General features: G+C 46.1%; 2 protein-coding genes across 2 annotated transcripts; one reads left to right on the forward strand and one right to left on the reverse strand.

Moving 5' to 3' along the window:
* Positions 1 to 8,051: 8,051 nt before the first annotated feature.
* LOC120687540 (transcription factor bHLH30-like) lies at positions 8,052 to 10,717 on the reverse strand. Its single transcript, XM_039969553.1, has 2 exons — positions 9,889 to 10,717; positions 8,052 to 8,859 (listed from the first exon to the last, which is right to left on the reverse strand). The coding sequence occupies exons 1-2, from the start codon at positions 10,540 to 10,542 to the stop codon at positions 8,317 to 8,319; spliced, it is 1,197 nt and encodes a 398-aa protein (XP_039825487.1). The 5' UTR covers positions 10,543 to 10,717; the 3' UTR covers positions 8,052 to 8,316.
* Positions 10,718 to 15,636: 4,919 nt separating this feature from the next.
* On the forward strand, positions 15,637 to 16,559 carry LOC120692371. The gene has a single exon (XM_039975642.1). The coding sequence runs from the start codon at positions 15,878 to 15,880 to the stop codon at positions 16,130 to 16,132; it is 255 nt and encodes an 84-aa protein (XP_039831576.1). The 5' UTR covers positions 15,637 to 15,877; the 3' UTR covers positions 16,133 to 16,559.
* The last annotated feature ends 1,113 nt before the right edge of the window (positions 16,560 to 17,672 follow it).

A 17,672-nucleotide genomic window follows, 5' to 3' on the forward strand; every position in this document is an offset into this window, starting at 1 on the left:
AGTTGCCGCAGGAGGCCGGCGCGGCTAGTCCAACGCGCGGTTGGGGGCCATGCGGTGCAGCAGCAAGCGACCGGACCGGTCGCACAGGTGACTGGAGCGGCCCGACGATGACACCGAGCAGAGCGTTGCTGCGGAGGGGTAGGCTAGGCCGGTGCATCCCGGCGATGGCGGCGAGCAGGGGTTCGCGACGATACAGCCCGCGGGAAGCTCGTTGGTGGTTCCTCCTCTGCTCTTCTCCTCCACGGACCACGATGGTCCGTGCCGCCAAGCTGGAGCATGGAGGTGTCGGCGTGCCTTCTTGTCGACCGCCGGTCCAAATGGCTGTGCGCAAGATAAAGACGGAGGCGGCAGAGAGAGCCATGCTCATGGTCAGGACCGCGCCGATGAGTTGCAGCCTTGGTGATGTGGGGAACTTCCTCTGCTGGCCGGGACCGCGGCCTGCCTGGGTCCGGCCGTGCAGAGCTACAGAGTGGAGGCGTTGCCATGGATCAGTTCAACGGCCTGGGCGGCGGCGCTGGTGTCGAGCGGCGAGCAGAAGCGAGCAAGAGGGAGGAGGCCATTGGATTTTAGATTACGGCTGAAGTTTTACTAAATACATGGCCACGCTAGTTAGCCTTGGTTTGGTGCGTGAATCGTATATAGAGATTGTTCGGTGGTGATTAGTGGACACGTCTCAGGGGCAGGGGCCAGCCTCTCATTTGTGATCAAGGTGTGGCATGCAATTCTGTAACGTGGGAGGAGGACTAGCTTCGGAACCGTCAGGGAGCAAGTACGCTATTGGTGACTGCCGGCAAGGCGGCGGCAACAACTGAACAACATGATGTTTGCAACTGAGAGAATAGAAGCACGCACGCACACTATATATATTAGTACTTGCAATATGCAATAACACGAGGGGTATACATGCTATGGATATGTTTGGCACAGTTATCGTAAGTTGAAGTTGTACTTATACTGGTTTTTGTTGATTTTATCTCAATACTTCATCTCTCTAAACATCTTCTTTTTTTTTTGCTACAGATTACAGATACTAGCCTATCAACCCGTGCTCCCGCACGGGCTAATTAAAATTAATATAAAAATGATGGCAATAATTATAATTATGTATCTCACGCTCTTTTTCATCAATTAAATATTTTAATACATACTCTAATATATGTGTATATATATATCATTATTTAGTTATAATAAATTTCATTTTGTATCTCACTTCCACATGTATTCGATATATATATTTAGTTGAACTATTTGTTTATGAATTGGTAGTCTTATCTCTTTCATCATACATAAATACATGGTGACACATCGTGGGTAGTATTTTTATATAAACAATAACATTAGTAATGATAGAAATTGTAATTTAGATTTTTATATTCATACTTTAATATTTTGTTATAATTATATAATTTAAATTCAAATTTAGGAGTAATTTAACTTCTAATAATGATATAATTGGATAATTTATATGCAAATTTAGGGGCTATTTGTATTATAATGGCATAGGTGGGTAATTTACACGAAGATTAGGGGATTACTTTAGATTTTTTTATAATGACATAAGTGAGTACTTTAGTCTATCTTCATAATGGCAGAGGCGGGTAATTTATAAGGAAAGATAACATATTCGATGACTATTATAATTAGAGTTGTTAGATTGACGGCAAGATGTTTCTGATTTTTGTGATAATTTATAGGATTTCTCTATTTTTTAGAGTGTCCACTTAGAATCATAGGTGGTTTCATGTGGAAACTTCAAAGCAGCCTCCAATTAGTAATAGTACAATAAGATAATAACTTTGTCAATCTTAAGATTTGTAAGACTAATCTTTCAAGGTTCTTCAAGGAGGGTGTGCATGCGCATTTATAGGGAGTTGGGCAGGATTCTTATTATGGTCCAATTACGGAATTCCTAACGATTACTTGAGTGATTATTATCATCCTGCTCGATCAATCGATTCCTGTACGTGCGCTTCTTTTTGTTTCTAGCGTCCTTTTATATTGTTTAGCCCGGCCCATCATCGAATATAGCACCTGGCCGGGCGCTTCTTCGTTTCTTTTGTTATTTCAAGAGGGTGTGACTTACATTGCATGCATGATCGCACGGTATTGTGTTGTGGATAGCAACAGACCAGGGTTAATAGCAACGGTATTGTATAGATCTATATATGCGATGTTATAGCACCGAAAATTCATTTATAATGGCATATGTGGGTAATTTAGAAACATGTCTAGAGAGTTATTTTAGTCTATCTTCATAATGACAGAGCTGGGTAATTTAGAAGAAAAGATAATAAATTCGATGGCTATTATAATTAGAGTTGTTAGATTGATGGCTAGATGTTTCTGATTTTTGTGAGAATTTATAGAATTTTTCTATTTTTTTTAGAGTGTCCACCTAGAATCCTAGGTGGCTTCATGTGGAGACTTCAAAGGAGCCTCCAATTAGTAATAGTAAGATACTAAATTGAGGGGATGAAGTTTCAAGCATGCAATGTGCACACGCTTTCGTTCTTTCTATCATGCTATGAATAGAAGAAGAATTAACCACTTGGGATATTGGACTATCGACACAGCACTTGCACAGTTTCACTCATGCGTTATGTGGGCTGAATTCATCCAAGTTTATAGGCTGGGCCTTGCATATTACGTGTTGAAACTTCCAAGAGAAACAATGAGCGATTCTCTTCTATTTCGAGCATGCGTGTGCCGGCACACGCGTGAGCGGGAGAAAAAAAAATGGTTGTGCAAATTCAAACAAGAGCATCATGAGATAGCATAGACGTATAAAATATTTTTGAATAATAGATGAGTTTTAGCAATGGCATCAACTGATTTTGAGTTTTATTTCAGATGGCTGAGATATATGGAACTTGTGGAAGAAGAGAAATAGAAGAGTTTTTCAAAGGAAAAGCGCCGAGCGATTTGTGTTGCAACTCATCAAGGAGGAAATGCATGTACGGTTTAGGGCTTGCAGAGCCCCCATCGTATCTTAATTTCTTATGTTAATCGTTCTACGAGTTTCATGTTTAAGATTCATTGATGTAATCAGTAATCACAACTATGTAAGACTTCGGAACTCACTTAAATTGACATAGCAGTGTTCCTGCCCTAATTTTAAAAAAAAAGATATATGACACGTTATGATGGTAACAGCAGAGAATAAGACTGTCATATTTCATCGTAATTTTTTAACAGTTTTTCATTTTTTTAAAACTAGACGTATAACCCGTGCATTTGCGCGGCTAGTTTTGAAAATTCAAAAATTTGCATATTATTGTATTTTTACTTAAAGATTATACTATTTTTTTACCATACATCACCATGTTCATTATCGTAAATTATGTCTTATTGTTGGTTAAAATAATTCAAATATGATCTACCTATAATAACAATTTGATTTGTTGAGCTTTAATAAAATTATGCATATAATTATTTTTATTTTCATTTTATTTTGATTGATTGTTGTTAGCTTTAGTTTTTATTAATAGTACATGTTCGTAATGAATATATAGTTAAATGATATTTTATATTTGATTTTTCATAATGGCATTGGTGGGTGATTTTTAATTAGGCACAGGTGTATTTTAGGCTAATTTTTATCATAATGGCAGTAGTGGATAATTTTTATTTTTTTTTATTTTTCTCCGATTAATGTGGGAATTTCTAAGCCTTGAGAGCGAACTTGGAGGCTCTGTTTGTTAGCCAAATAACTAGCAAGGTGGCCAGCGCAAATAGCGCGGGTACCTAGTTCTTGCTTTTAATATTTAGGATTTTTTATTTCAAAGTAATAGTTGCAAATAATTTGTTTAGATATATAATTATAAGTCCTTTGTACTAAAATTACAGACACAGGTGTGGTGTTTTTACATGACCTAAGAGAGAAATGAACCTTATATACAGAAATATGTTTTTTTGGGTATTTATTGAAAGTAAGGCTAAATATTTACTTTTTCCAGATTACATAATACGACTCAGACACTCACAAATGTATGCACACTCACCCTTATGTACGCACGAACGCAAACCCTATCCATATGAGCATCTTTAAAGACCAAGCTGGCGTAGTGAGCAAGGTAATGTGCAAGGCAAACAACCTAAATAGACTCTAGTGTTTAAAAATAATTCAAAAATTTTAATTTGAAGGTAAGACAGTCAACAAATTTTAACCATATTTAAGTTTTGATTCCAAAAATTATATACACTTGGGGTGTTCCTCTAGGACAACGAAGGCTATAACTATAAATCTTTTTATCGTAGGAAGCACATACATGTGCTATAAGCATCATCTAAGATCACAGCTCGAGTATGTGAACCATCATTGCATCATGTGATCTGCATTGCAGCTACCCATATAATCCGCTATTACATTTTTAAGTTACACACCGGTACGTACAAAATGATGTGTTGTCTTTCCATCAGCGCTGGTAGCGTTTGATTAGTCTCGTATGCTATGGCAAAAATTGCTAGATGTAGTCTAGGTTTCTCTTAGGAATAATGGTGCTGATTCAATCCATCTAGTATAAAAGCCTGGTTTTTTCTCGGTTAGTTGGACTGTTTGCTAGTCAAATCCCGCAATTGCTTTCTGGCACCATGGTAATGCTATGTCTAATCGAATATGGATCGCTTGTTACACCATAACCATAAATTAACATCAAAGCATCATTCGACAAATTATAATGTCAAACCGTTTGTTGTAATTCAGGTTTGCTGGATTATGTCAAATATATAAATATGAGGTTATCGTGTGGTAACTTTTTGCTCAAGGCTGATCCATCTTAGCTCGGGTGCTTGGTCTTTTGTGCAAGTCGGCTGCAAAATTTGAGTTCAATTATTTGGCGTGGTTTGCTTTTGCAATCAAATGCATTTGCTTTTTCTCTGGCCTGACTCTCCTCTTTCCTTGCAACTTTCAATCCATATAGTGGATGCTTATAATGCATGTACTTTTTTTTTGTTGTTTTGGTGCAACAACAAGATGAGGTGTCCGAATTAAACTATATAATACATCTGCTTGAATCTTGATCACAGGATTAAAAAGATTCTAAAAATAGATGGTCATATTTTTAATTAATGTGGGCAGGTTGATCAAGACAGCAATTAAGTTAGGAAGAGAAAGATTATTTGTTAAATTTTGAATTTATATATATTTATTAGATGTATCAGATATAGGTTAGTTGAGTAGACCCGACAAATTTTCATAAAAATCCAATAGTGTAACTCTTCGCTTTTTTTTAATTGACATGGTAATTTATAGACCGAGCTAATTTCTAGACCCACTCGGTGAACGTAGTGGCTTCTTAATCTTTTAATTTCAAATGTGTTAAGTTCTAATTTTTTATTTAATTTAGTTATCTACTAATCGTATTTGACATGGATTCTTTGATCATGTCTTATGTTTTTCTAATTTTTTAATTCTTAAATTAGCTATTTACTAATAATTGGATTAAATCCTAATTTTCTTATTTTCTAGTCCCAAGTTTATCTATCTAAAGGTTTGGTGGTGGAAGCTATGATGTGATGTCTTCTTATTTTTTTTAAAAAAATCTGGACACAAAGGGTGCTCAAACTTTGTTGTATCCATAAACGGACATGCATGTATCTATGATGTGATGTTTCCTTAATGGAGTTCGAGTCTAATTGATGTGCTGAGTCTCTAATTGGAGTCCGAGTCTAATTGACGTGCTGAGTCAAATAGGAAATACAAACCTTTTATCCAATATTTATGTGATATGGATTCTTTAGAGTAATATAGACCGTTAGATCTTCATAAAATCTAACGGTATATATCCTTCTCTTTTTTGGATTAACGTGAGAATTTCTAGACCCTCTCGGCGAACGTGGTGGCTATGTATTAAAATAATAGATAAGATAATAGATATAGGGGGTCTTTTGCAAAAAAGAAATACATATACCACGGGCACGGAGTCTAGAGGACAGCGGCTTGATCGTCGATGTCTAGATCTGTTGTTCAGTCGATCAAGGGATTTCTTTCACCGAAATTTTTTGCATACTTCGATTACTCAATAGCTCCTGAATTCGGACATCACGCCATCGCCTCAGTATAAACATAAAACCTTCTTTCACTCTATATATCCAGGTGGTCCATGCACAGGACTGCAAGAGAGGCAGTGTCAGGCCGACGAAAGCATCCTCTGGGCACGTAGGGATGCATCATGCAACGTCCGAAACAGTGCAGCGCAGACAGTGCAGTCTTCAGTTCCAGAAACCACAGCTGAAAACCGAGCCGAAACGGCCATAGAAGCGCATCATGAGACAATTCAGCTACATTTATTCTTCCCTTCTATGAGCGCACCGTCTCCCTAGTCTGATAGAGTCTCTGTCCACGACTGCATATTTATAATAGGGTTCACCAATTCACTACCTGTGGAGTCCATCCAACCATTGCCAGAGCCCAGAGGACCAGTATGCATGCACCAAGCTAAGGGTCCGTGAGACCCAACCAATAGGCTTAAAGGGAGGAAAAAAATGATATGCTTTTCTCACGAACACGAAATCATATGTTCAGAAAAGATGTTTATGTGGATATGTATAATTAGTCAGGGTCAAATTGATACTAATCATTCCAATCAATGTGGTTCTGGCTAATATATGATAGCTATGCATGATAGCACGTTGTCATGATGCTTTCTTTCCGTCATTTGGTTCATGGATACGTATAAAACTTATCCCTTCTCTTATCCAAAATATAAATCTTGTGTATCTCCATCAAAATTCCATAGCTTTGAGCATCTCAATAGCTAAACAACAATCATGTGTTTTTTTTTGGTAAAATGTTAGGTTTATGTATTATAGACTCATCATGAATATACTTTCGTAATGTGCAGCCCATTTTACTTGAGATAGTACATTTTTGTAAAATTTATTTGTCAAAATGTCCCCTTGGAGATCATGTCAATGTTCTATATGACTTGTGTATTTTGGATTAGGTGGAGTAAGCAACACTAAGACTAAACAGCAAAATTATATACTTAGATATCTCCCTAATAAACACATGTTCTAAAATCTTAATTAGGCCCTAAATGGAATGAGACAATTTTCGCTAATTCATTTGGGAATTAATGGCGAAATTTCTATAAATCATGCATTATAGGCTCTTAGAGTCGTGCTATTTTACTTCAAGTTATGCCATTATTTTTGGGAACATATCTAGTGCAAATCAAGGACCTCGTGCAAACCCGTGCAAACCTACTAAACAAAGTTTCAAAAAATTCTGAAAAAAATCATGAATGTGCTTCTCAGATTACATCATCTATATATAAAATTTCATGGTCAAATTCGTCTTACTCAATTGAATTAAGAATGATGCACCTTGAAGTCATGTAATATCATATAAAACACATCCATTTTAGGTATTCCATACGAAAACAACTTATTCTTAATATTTAATCTGCACAAACACTTTATCTGTCCATCGAACTATTCTGGGATCAGGATATATAGAACCTTGAATTCACGGAAAAAAGAACTAACAGATTAAAGAGAAATCTCCGAAAAAATATGTAATTAAATTAATTTCCCATACGAACAATTTATTCAATTTCCTTAGGACATTAGCAAATTGTAAGAGCCAAACTTCATAAAACTTAACCAACAAATCCAACTATTGGCATTGTGACATTCACTGATGAAGTAGCTTCATATGATACGCTGACTAAAGGTGAATCTAATCTGGGGACCATGCCAAGTCAAACACTGCCCTACTGCAAATAAAGAGGGAATGAACTATACGTGTAAAGCTCTAACTCTGAAGATGAATGATGATCGCTATAACCGTACCTGGGAAAATAAGTATGCTAGCAAGTAGAGTACGTATCTATTGTGAAACATGCATTTACTATTTGTATGGGACCATAGAACCTGAAGCACTACAGTATAACAGCATATGTTTTATAGTATATGTTGTGACCAGCTAAAATCTAGTTGTGAAGTCTTGCTACGGAGTGTCCTCAGTTTTATGCATGCTTGCAAGCTAAGCAGCTTGTACTCCAGAAGTCCAGAGGCCGGACGATTTGCTGGTAATAAACAAAGAGAAAGAAGAAGAAGAAAAATCCTTGTATTGATTGCTGAGGATATCCCATGCAGAAACACACTACCGATTGAGATCAATACACACAGAGAAAGAAGACTATAAATAGATGAAAAGAAACTAAAAAAAAAGTCGTACTTGGCGAACATGCATAAGTAGCTAGCTAGCTGCATGGTATAATGATCAACTATGAGAGATTGTGGTGTTTGTTTCTACTGTTGTTTCTCGTTTCGTTCTGCACATCTCATCGATCAAGTGGCAGATGTTAGCTTTTAGATGGACCTGTTCTCTAGGATCGCCGAGAGGCTCGTCGTCCGCTGCCGCTTGAGCCCTGCGGCGCCTGCGCCGCCTGACGGCGCCGCTCCCGGCTCCTCGGCGGCCGCCGACGCCGTGCGCTCCATGACGGCGCGTAGGGCCTCCTGGATGGACGCGACCGTGTGCTGCGGCGACATGGGCGCTGCTGCCTCCTCGTGCTGGTCGTCGCCCGCCGTCCCCTCGCAGCCGGCGGCGCTGTCGTCCCCGGTGATGAAGAGCACGTTCTTGACGCGGCCGCCGAGGGTGGTGATCTCGGCCTTGAGCGCGCGCAGGCGGAGCGCCTTGAGCGCGCGGATGAGGTCCGGCAGGAGGTCGGCGCGGTCGTCGCAGCAGAGCGAGGCGCGCACGACGAGGCGGCCGTCCTCGTCGCTGGACGCGTCGACGGTGAGCTCGTCGGACTCGGTCGGGAGCGGGCACGCCTCCTCCGTGATCTCCGACGTCTGCCGCTTCAGCTCCTTGACGTGCTGGATCACCTCCGCCAGCAGCGACGCCTTGTCCGTCTGCACATGGCACGCGCATGACGACCGATCGGCCAGAGAAAACAGACCAAAGCCAAAGAAAAAAAATCAACAAGAAGAAGAACGCGAGGATGAGTAAATCACAAGGAAAACTCGCTAAAAGAACCACGAGAAAATAGCCAGCACTAGTTTAGTTGCCAGAATGATGAGAGGGGAAGGATGCGGCGTACGCATGCAGGCCAAAAGGAGGCCGGCGTCCATGCGTGCCGTGGCGTGCATGCTTCGGATCCGAGCGTGGGACTCACTCGCCCTCCGACTCGCCAAGGACAGATAGCTCGCCATCACTAGAAAATGTTAGTGCAGCGCTTGGGTTGCCGGCCGGCACGGTGGCGCGCGCGCTGTTGGTGGTGCTCGGACGCACGCTTCCACAAGCGATCTGTGTCGCCCTCCTTTTGGTCTCAAGTGGGGCATCAAGCCATCACCACTCCCAATTCTTTATGCTTCTTCTGCCATCACGCCTACATTCGGTCAAACGGCCTACCAGGATGTGGTGCACTAAGAACTAACTACAGTGAGCACGAGGAGGGCTGTTAGTGGCATAGGAGATCGTGGCTGCTGCTAGCTCGGGATGCAGTGCAGTAGGTTTTGCAGAGGATCAGAGAGGCTCGGGTCCTTGGGAGTGTTGCTACGGGCCGGGGACCCGGCCGGGAGTAGGATCTCTCGAGATGGGCAGCCTTTTGCTTATCTTTGCCTCCACTGTTCGTGCCCGGGACTGACACGAGCTCGCGTGTTTGTCTCTCCCCGGCGAGGCCGACACAGTGACTCGAGGTCGCGAGCTTTTTGTTTCCTTCGCGGTCCCTCTTTTCCGCGCCAACTAGGCGGCTCCCTCCCTCTCCCTGTCTCTCCTGGCCCGGCCCTAGCTACACCTGTGCTAGCTCCTGTGCTATCGGAATCGGATGGAGAGCCGGCCATCAGCTGGCGGTGGAGTGTGCAGCAGGGATAGATTCACTCGATCCGTGTCGCGACGGCGGCGAGCCGGTCGATCGAGCACGTCGATTATTGGTTAGTTACCTTGGTTGTGTTGGGCAGGAGGCTGCGGAGGCGCGCGAGGTGCGCGTTGATGCGCTCGCGGCGGCGGCGTTCGGCCTCGCTGTGGCTCTTGGACGCGGCCAGCGCCTTGGCGTCCATGATCTCCTGCGCGGTCATCCGGCCGAAGTCGCCGAACGGGGACGACGCGAAGGGCGGCGGCATCATCATCCCGGAGCCGCCGTGGTGGCCTATGTAGAGCCCGCCGAGGCCGAGCGGGTCGGACGACGTGGACGCGCCGCCCGAGTGGTGGTGATCGTACGCGAACTGGAGCGCGCGCCGCGCGTAGAAGTCGGCGAGGAACGGGGGCGGCTGCGGGGGGAGCGGCGGCAGCAGCGGGAAGAACGGGGCCTCGCCGCCGCTGGCGTGGTGGTGGAGCTGCTGCTGTGGCGGCGCGGGCGGCGGCGTCGGCCAGCCGAGGATCTGGGGCTGCGCCATGGTCGCGCTCAGGCTCCCCACGCTACTGCTCGCCTCGAACACCATGCCCGCAGCGGCTTCCTGACAGCAGCCGGCATCTTGCTCCACCACTCCGCTCGTCGCGCCACCGCAAACCCTTGCTTGATGCTGCTCGAGCTCCTCGTCGTCGTCGTCGACGAGCACGCCGACCTCCTGGTGGTGGCGGTCGCCGTGACCACCCATCGATCGACGGATCCGAAGTATCTAGCAAAGGGCTGCGCGGGCGCGGTGTACGTTGGCGTGGAACGAAGCGAGTTGGATGGATGCAACTGCTGGGCTCCCGGCCGCCGTCCTCTAGGGCTAGCTTTTGTATAGGGTGTGTCATGTGGCAGCATGATGCCCCTTTCGGCCTTTTTGTCTTTCGCTTATGATCTCGCCCGGCCTCGCAAGAATCATGGCGACCTCCCCCTGGCCTGATCACACACAGACATGCACACAGCAAAAGGCCCCGCCTTTTAGAGCGTTTTTTCTCGCTCGAATTCGCTCCCGGTGGCCTGGCCTGGCCTGGCCAGCCTCTAGACCTGACCTGAGAGCATTACTTGGCTGACACGCCTTTCGATGGCCCTGTGGGGGCAAAGGCTAGTAGGGTAACATAATTACTAGGCTGGAGCAATGGAGACAGGAGGGGAAAAGGGCGTGTAAATGGAGCCGATCGATCAGGTCTGGAACAGGATCGAAAGGGGCTCGTAGTGAGAGGGAGGGGAGGGACAGAGCAGACGGCCGGGGTGCGGCAAAAGATTGCATGGAAGGCGAGTACTGTGACCAGACCAGCGGGACGAGAGAGAGAGAGAAGAAGAAGAAGAAGAAGAAGAAGAAAGGGGGGCTCGTGTCACATTGCCATGCGCGTGTGTGTAGTGAACGGCTGCTTCGGTGAAGGCCCATGTTATGCAGCGGCAGCCACCAGCGAGCGAGCACGGAGCACCAGTCCGCTTTACGAATCCACGCCTCCCCGCGCGACACCATCATGGTGTCTTGGAATACACTCCTCGCCGGCCTGCCTGCCTGCGCGCGCGGGCGCGGCCAGAGGGCTGTTAGCTCATCGTACGCGGATTTGTTACTCTAATCCCTGCGTGGGCGCAGGATCGAACGGAGCAGGATCCGCCGCCGAGGGCAGCGCGACGCCCACTAATGGCGCCGCGATTATCAAAGCCTTTTCAAAATCTTGCCCCATGATTACAGACCTCTCTCTCTCTCTCTCTGGGGTGCGGTCTCTAGGCAGCGAGGTCGCCGGGGCGCGATGCATGGGCATGGGCTATGAGATCCCCCCGGCCCGGCCGGCCCGGGCGCGGCCCCGCCCTGCATGCCGGCGCCATGATGCGCTCCCCCTCCTGCCGCGACGCGCGTCGTCGACGACACGATCATGCTGCTGTGCCAAGCGCCCGGCCGCTCTCTCTCCCGGCCCCGGGTTCGCTCGACGTTTGGGGCGGGGAACGAGGCGCGCGCGGGGGGACAAGTGGAGCAGCCTCGTTCCTCCCCCGGTGCCTCCTTGCTCCTTCATTGCTTTCGCACGCCGGCACGGTGGCCAGGCTCGCTCCCTGCTGGCGGCCGGAGGGCCGCCGCCGGGCCGGGAGCGGCCGGAGGAAGGCACGCCACCGGGCCATGTTCGCGTCAGCACGCAACGCGTGACGGTGACGACGCGCCCGGCGAGCGGCGGTTCCGGGGGCAGGGGCCGTGCAGAGGCTATAGCAGCCGGCCGGCCGAGGCGGAGGCGGCAAAACGACCGGCGAGGGGCTCATCATGGCGCGGCTCCGCCGCATTCACTCCGCCCTCGTTTGGGCTTTTGCTCGCTGCTCCGCTCGTAGCATGCCTGCCCGCCTCCGCCGGTGGGTGCTGATGGATGCTGCGCTACAGTGTCCAGCAGCATTTATGTTCCGCGTACGCCTCCGCGCGGGAAAAGATCGCCGGCGATCCATCGCGGACAGGCGGACGGACCGCAGTCACCGCACTGTGTAGTTCCTTTGGCCGGCGACGTACTTCCCTTTTCGGAAATGGAAAGTTTGGGTTACTGCTTCAGAAAAATAAATGGTTTTTAATACTCGTCGTATGTACAGTATTCCTTTGAAATATGACACGCGGCCTGACATTAGCATATTTCCCAAACCAATATTTGACTTAATTTTTCCATACTATAGCACTTGTAGAAATGAAATGATAACAATGTAAAAAACTTTTAAATGTCGATTGAATGGTACTATTATCCATCTATTATCTTATTATTTGGCCAATAAACAGAACCTCCACATTCGCTCTCAATGTCTAGAAGTTCTCATGTTAATCAAAGAAAAATAAAAATTACCCACCACTGTCATTATGATAAAAATTAGCCTAAAATACCTCTGTGCCTAATTAAAAATCACCCACCAATGCCATTATAAAAAATTAAATATAAAATATCATTTAGCTATGTATCAGTTACAAATATATACTATTAATAAAAATTAAAGTTAACAACAATCAATCAAAATAAAACAAAAATAAGAATAATTATATGCATAATATTATTAAAGCTCAACAGATCAAATTTTTATTATAGGTAGATCATATTTGAATTGTTTTAACCAACAATAAGACATAATTTACAATGATGAAAAGGATGATAGAATAATGTATGGTAAAGAATAGTATAATCTTTAAGTAAGGATATAACAACATGCAATTTTTTTTTGAAATTTCAATAATAGCCTCGCAAATGCGCGGGCTATATGCCTAGTTTATTATTTTTCAAAAACATATTTACAATGCACATGAGGCGAATATGTGTACATTTTCCTAAAGATTACAAGGCCTGATAAATATATACACTCCTTATATTTTAGTACTGAGGGACTGGTACCATCCACTTCGTAAAGCCTTCTCCAGTGGTGGGTGCGATACGTGGCGTAAAAGATCGTCAAAGATGCTAGTGAGATTTTACCTCTCCCTTGTTATATTGGGATCCAAATTCATTGTACAAGTAAAGGCCGACTTCCGACGGAGCGAAGCGGAGGCGAAAGTGGCCCATTGTGGAAGGCCCACGCCAGGGACCCCCCCCCCCCGCGGTACGACTCATATACCCTTTAGGGTTTGCTCCTCGCTGTGTTATTCCTCTTGTAAGCCGCCGCTAGATGTTGTAAACACACACCCGATATAGTAAAGATTTGCTTGCTGGTGCCTATGGTTTTTTCCTCTTCGCATTGGAGAGGTTTTTCACGTTAAACCCTCATGTCTCTTGTGGTTTGATCTTGTTGTTCTCCATCAGTTCTTCGCTGTTGCACCTAACATCCCTTCTATAGTCATTCCCACCATCGTATGGTACCCGGAGTACATAAAAGATTTTACTTTTTTCTTGGAAGAACAACCTGCACACCGCTCAGAAAACACCATTTATATTTATTCAATTGGCAGGCACCGAATTCTATTTGGGCTTCGATTCTTGTCCAAAGGAGAGGTGCAGTTTTCTCCAGTGGTGAGGGGTGCGATTTGGATCTGACACCTCATTCTAGGGTGCGATTTTCACCCACCACTGGAGAAAGCCTAAAGACAGACAGAGTAAAATTATAAAGTAAAATAGGGTGAAACAAAAAGAAACTGAGCAAAATTGTAAAGTAAAAGGGTGAAACAAAAAAGAAAAAGACCGAAGTTCATCCGTTTAGAGGAAAATGGTCTTACTTTATCTAAACCATAGGCGAAAATGGTCTTACTTTATCTGAACCATAGGCGAGACAGACGTACCTCATGTTATTGTAGAATGTAGATATTTAGTTTTGATGCATTATCGTGACTTCTGAAGTTCTGCACCTATGCATATTTTCTTTTCCGACTATATGGAAGAGGAAGCAGACAAGCATTTATTTTGTCTGTTGCCTTTAGATTTTTTCTTTTGAGGGGTTCCTTTGCCTTTAGATACTCTTTTTTTTCTTCTAGGAAAATATTAATGTACATTCCAGGCCCATTTGGGAAGAGGCTTGGACCATAAGGCCCAACATGCTTACATCTTTGAACCCAAAGCCCTCCTCCTATGCCCGAGGCCCACACAAAGAGGTGGCCTAAGGTGAGCCTGGTGAGAAGCCGGGTAGACGACCCGGGCAAGAAGCCTGGTGAGCATCTGTTCAAGATGGGCCCGGTCCAGAGGTCCCGGCAGGGCGATTGGCTCTTCAGAATCGGAACGCCTTCTGCTCGCACACGGAGCTTAGAGCTGAGGAACGAAAGAAGCTTCTTGGACTAATTATGCTATGGCGTCCGCCGTCCGGTAGCAGGAAACTTATGACGTCAGCGCTAGTATACGCACCGGTAGCCAGTAGTAGTATACTCCCTCCATTCAGTTTTGATAGATATATTTCCATATGACACAATGACCAAGAGCACCACAAGTGTGCTTATCAATCTAATAAATGCCACAGACTTTTTTGTTGGTCATCCAATGTTTTAACTAGGAACTCCTTGTAACTAGTGCTATTTATTGCCAATACCCATGCTAATAGTAAATATAGCTATCATTTTTGAACATTTAAGTTTTTGAAATATAGTTATCAAAAAGTGAATAGAGGGAGTAGATAGAAACACCACACGGCGTAGCCGTAGACGGCCTGCCGCGTTTGACCGGAGCAAGCAGGCAGCCATGGAGCAGAGGAGCCATCGAAAACCGGTCCGGAGATTCCGCCAAACCCGCGCCGCGCTGGCCGCCTCACCCTCACGTGACCTCCCCGCACGACCCGCCGGCAGCGGAAACTTCTTTTCTCGCTCGGATCCACCAAGCGAGCGTCGCCACACCAAAGACCAAGGGGAAGGGCATTACACTTTCAGAAATCACATCCGCCGTGCAGAGGCTTGCTGTAAAACCTGAAAAAAAAAGCGGGCACACATCTATCTGTCGGGGCACGGGGAGAGAAGTGAAACGATTCTGAATTCTGAAATTTGGGCGCAATACGTTGTCATCTGCGGTAACAGGATCTGGATACGCCCCGCCTCTATGTAGACACTACTTCACTGGCTATCGTGGTAGTGGCAATGGATAGATGCAGGTTGCAACCTGGAAGTAAGTCATTTCAGCAGCTAGCTAGCCGCCATGACAAAAGTGATAAAATCTGAACATCTCCTTTCACACACTCGCGTCCTGTCAGACTTTGACAGCAGCACACCACACCTTCACGCTGACGGCCCAGCGGTAACACAGCCGTACCTGTGTGTTGGTGCGAGGATCCGACTCGTCCGCATCGCGTCAGATCCCCAGTCGGGCCTCGCCACTTTTATACGCGCGCGCCAAGGACGCGCCGCACCGCTGCCCTCGATCAGCAACCATATACCCAAGTCCAGCCACAGGACACGGCCCCCCGCCCCTGGCCCTGCAGCCTCCTAGTCCCTCCCACCGACTCTCCCGGCGCATGCCCGCTCTCCCAGTCGTTGATGCGCACCCGCACTCCTCGTCGCCGGCGCGCCGCAGCCTTCCTCTCCGCCTCCGCCCTCCCGCAGCTGCGGCCGGAACCGGTGTTGCGGCGGCATTGGTGCTGACAGCCAGCCCCAAGGCGTCCGGGGCGTTACTATGGCGCGGGGGGAGAGGCCGGCAGTGGTGGGCGGGCTGGTCGGCCCGTGGCTCCTCATCGCCGTCGTCCTCGTGCACTCCTCCTTGCTCGGCTCCACCGTCTTCACGGCCGTCGACGCCGCCCGAACCTCGCCGTTCGTGGTCACGGCCCCGCTCCCGCTGCCGACGGCTCCGGCGCCGTCGCCCGCGGACGGCGTGCTCGGGGACAGCAAGAGGAGAGTGCCCACCGGCGCCAACCCCTTGCACAACAGATGACGCGCGCGAGAGGACGGCGGCAGGATCGGAGGATGACATGTTCCATTGATGTGCTTTGTGCTCTGCGTGAGCGTGCCGGCTGAGTCAAAGCGATTGAGCTTACGAGAGGTTGACGATCGATGCACGGCGCGCGCGGCTGCCGTAAGCTTCTGGTTCTCTGCTTCTTCTCTCCTCCCCGTTTTTGTCGATTGTTCTCTGGTTAGATCGGGGATCCAAGCCTCCAACTGGGGAGAAAAGGAAGTTGACTTGGAAGGGCTGCTGCCTGGTGCATTCAGATAGGCGCTCTTACTTAGCTAGGTTAGCGCTATGCTTTGCTTTTTCTAGTTTAGCATGTATGTTTGGTGCTTCGCCAAGTTAAAGGATTCAATCATGTACTCATTTGTTAATTATTACTTGAGGAGGAATAAGTAGTATATGTTCATTTGTGTATCTGTGTCGCGTGCACTGTACTAGTGTACTGTGAATACTGAAGAGAGACGACACTCAGTTTTCGCTAGTAGCAGCGTATAGATGGCCACTCGTCCAAGCACCTCTGAAGTTCTGAAGAACCATGCTTTTGCTCCGTTGACCTGCAGACTTGCAATTGCAGCAGCGACGAACTTGTGGGATCTGGAATTTTTTCCTGCCTCGTCGTATCTGTGCTGATGGTCTGCTGAATTTCTGGGGCTACTTCTAGCTACTATAGTACGGTGTAGCCATCCATGGAGGTTTATGGGTGTCAGTGACGTTGCAGAAATACAGAGAGCTTCTTTTCCGTGAAGACGAGGGAACAGTACCTGTCTGGACGCATTTGCAAGCCTGCAAAAACTCGGTCGTCGTAGTGCGCCACCATCCGGAACAGTCCAAGACAACAGCTAACACCTAGGAGAGCACTAGCTACTACGGCGTTTTGTAACCACTGACCAAGGGATTTGACTTCATCATTTTTAAATTAGAGACGGTTCAAACGCGTCCCCGCAGTTGCGAATTTAGAAAACGCCCGGAAGTACATCCGCACACCAGATTCCAATTAATGCTCTCAGAAAGAAAAAAGAAAACTATCTGTTTGAAATGCACTTGAGTAGTTGAGTATATTACACGGGTAACAAGCAAAGCTCCTTGTTTGGCGCGCATAATACAGTTCCGTTGCTGAAACGGAGCCGTGCCCAGTTGACGTGGGATTCATAGGCGAGCTTGGCGCCTTCCTCCTGGAAGCTTTTGCCACCACCGCTCGTGATTTCGCCGTGTTCAGATGGAGCATGTAAAAATTTGCATGTAAATTTTTTTGGCGCTTTGACCATTAATTAAGGGTATTAAATGAAGTTTAATTACAAAACTAACTCAACAATTATGGTACTGTAGCAGTTACTATAGCTAATGATGTCTTTAACCGTATGATTAGAAAATGATTAGATGTGGTTACTGTAGCATCATTGTAGCCAATCATGGTGCAACTTGGCTCATTAGATTCGTCTCGAAAAATTACACTCATCCATGAAAAAATTTCACAAATAAACTTCGTTTAGTACTCCATACATGTATTCGTTTTTGTTGTGTAAAA

Source organism: Panicum virgatum, chromosome 9N, assembly GCF_016808335.1.
Source record: "Panicum virgatum strain AP13 chromosome 9N, P.virgatum_v5, whole genome shotgun sequence".
Classification (NCBI taxonomy): Eukaryota; Viridiplantae; Streptophyta; class Magnoliopsida; order Poales; family Poaceae; genus Panicum; species Panicum virgatum.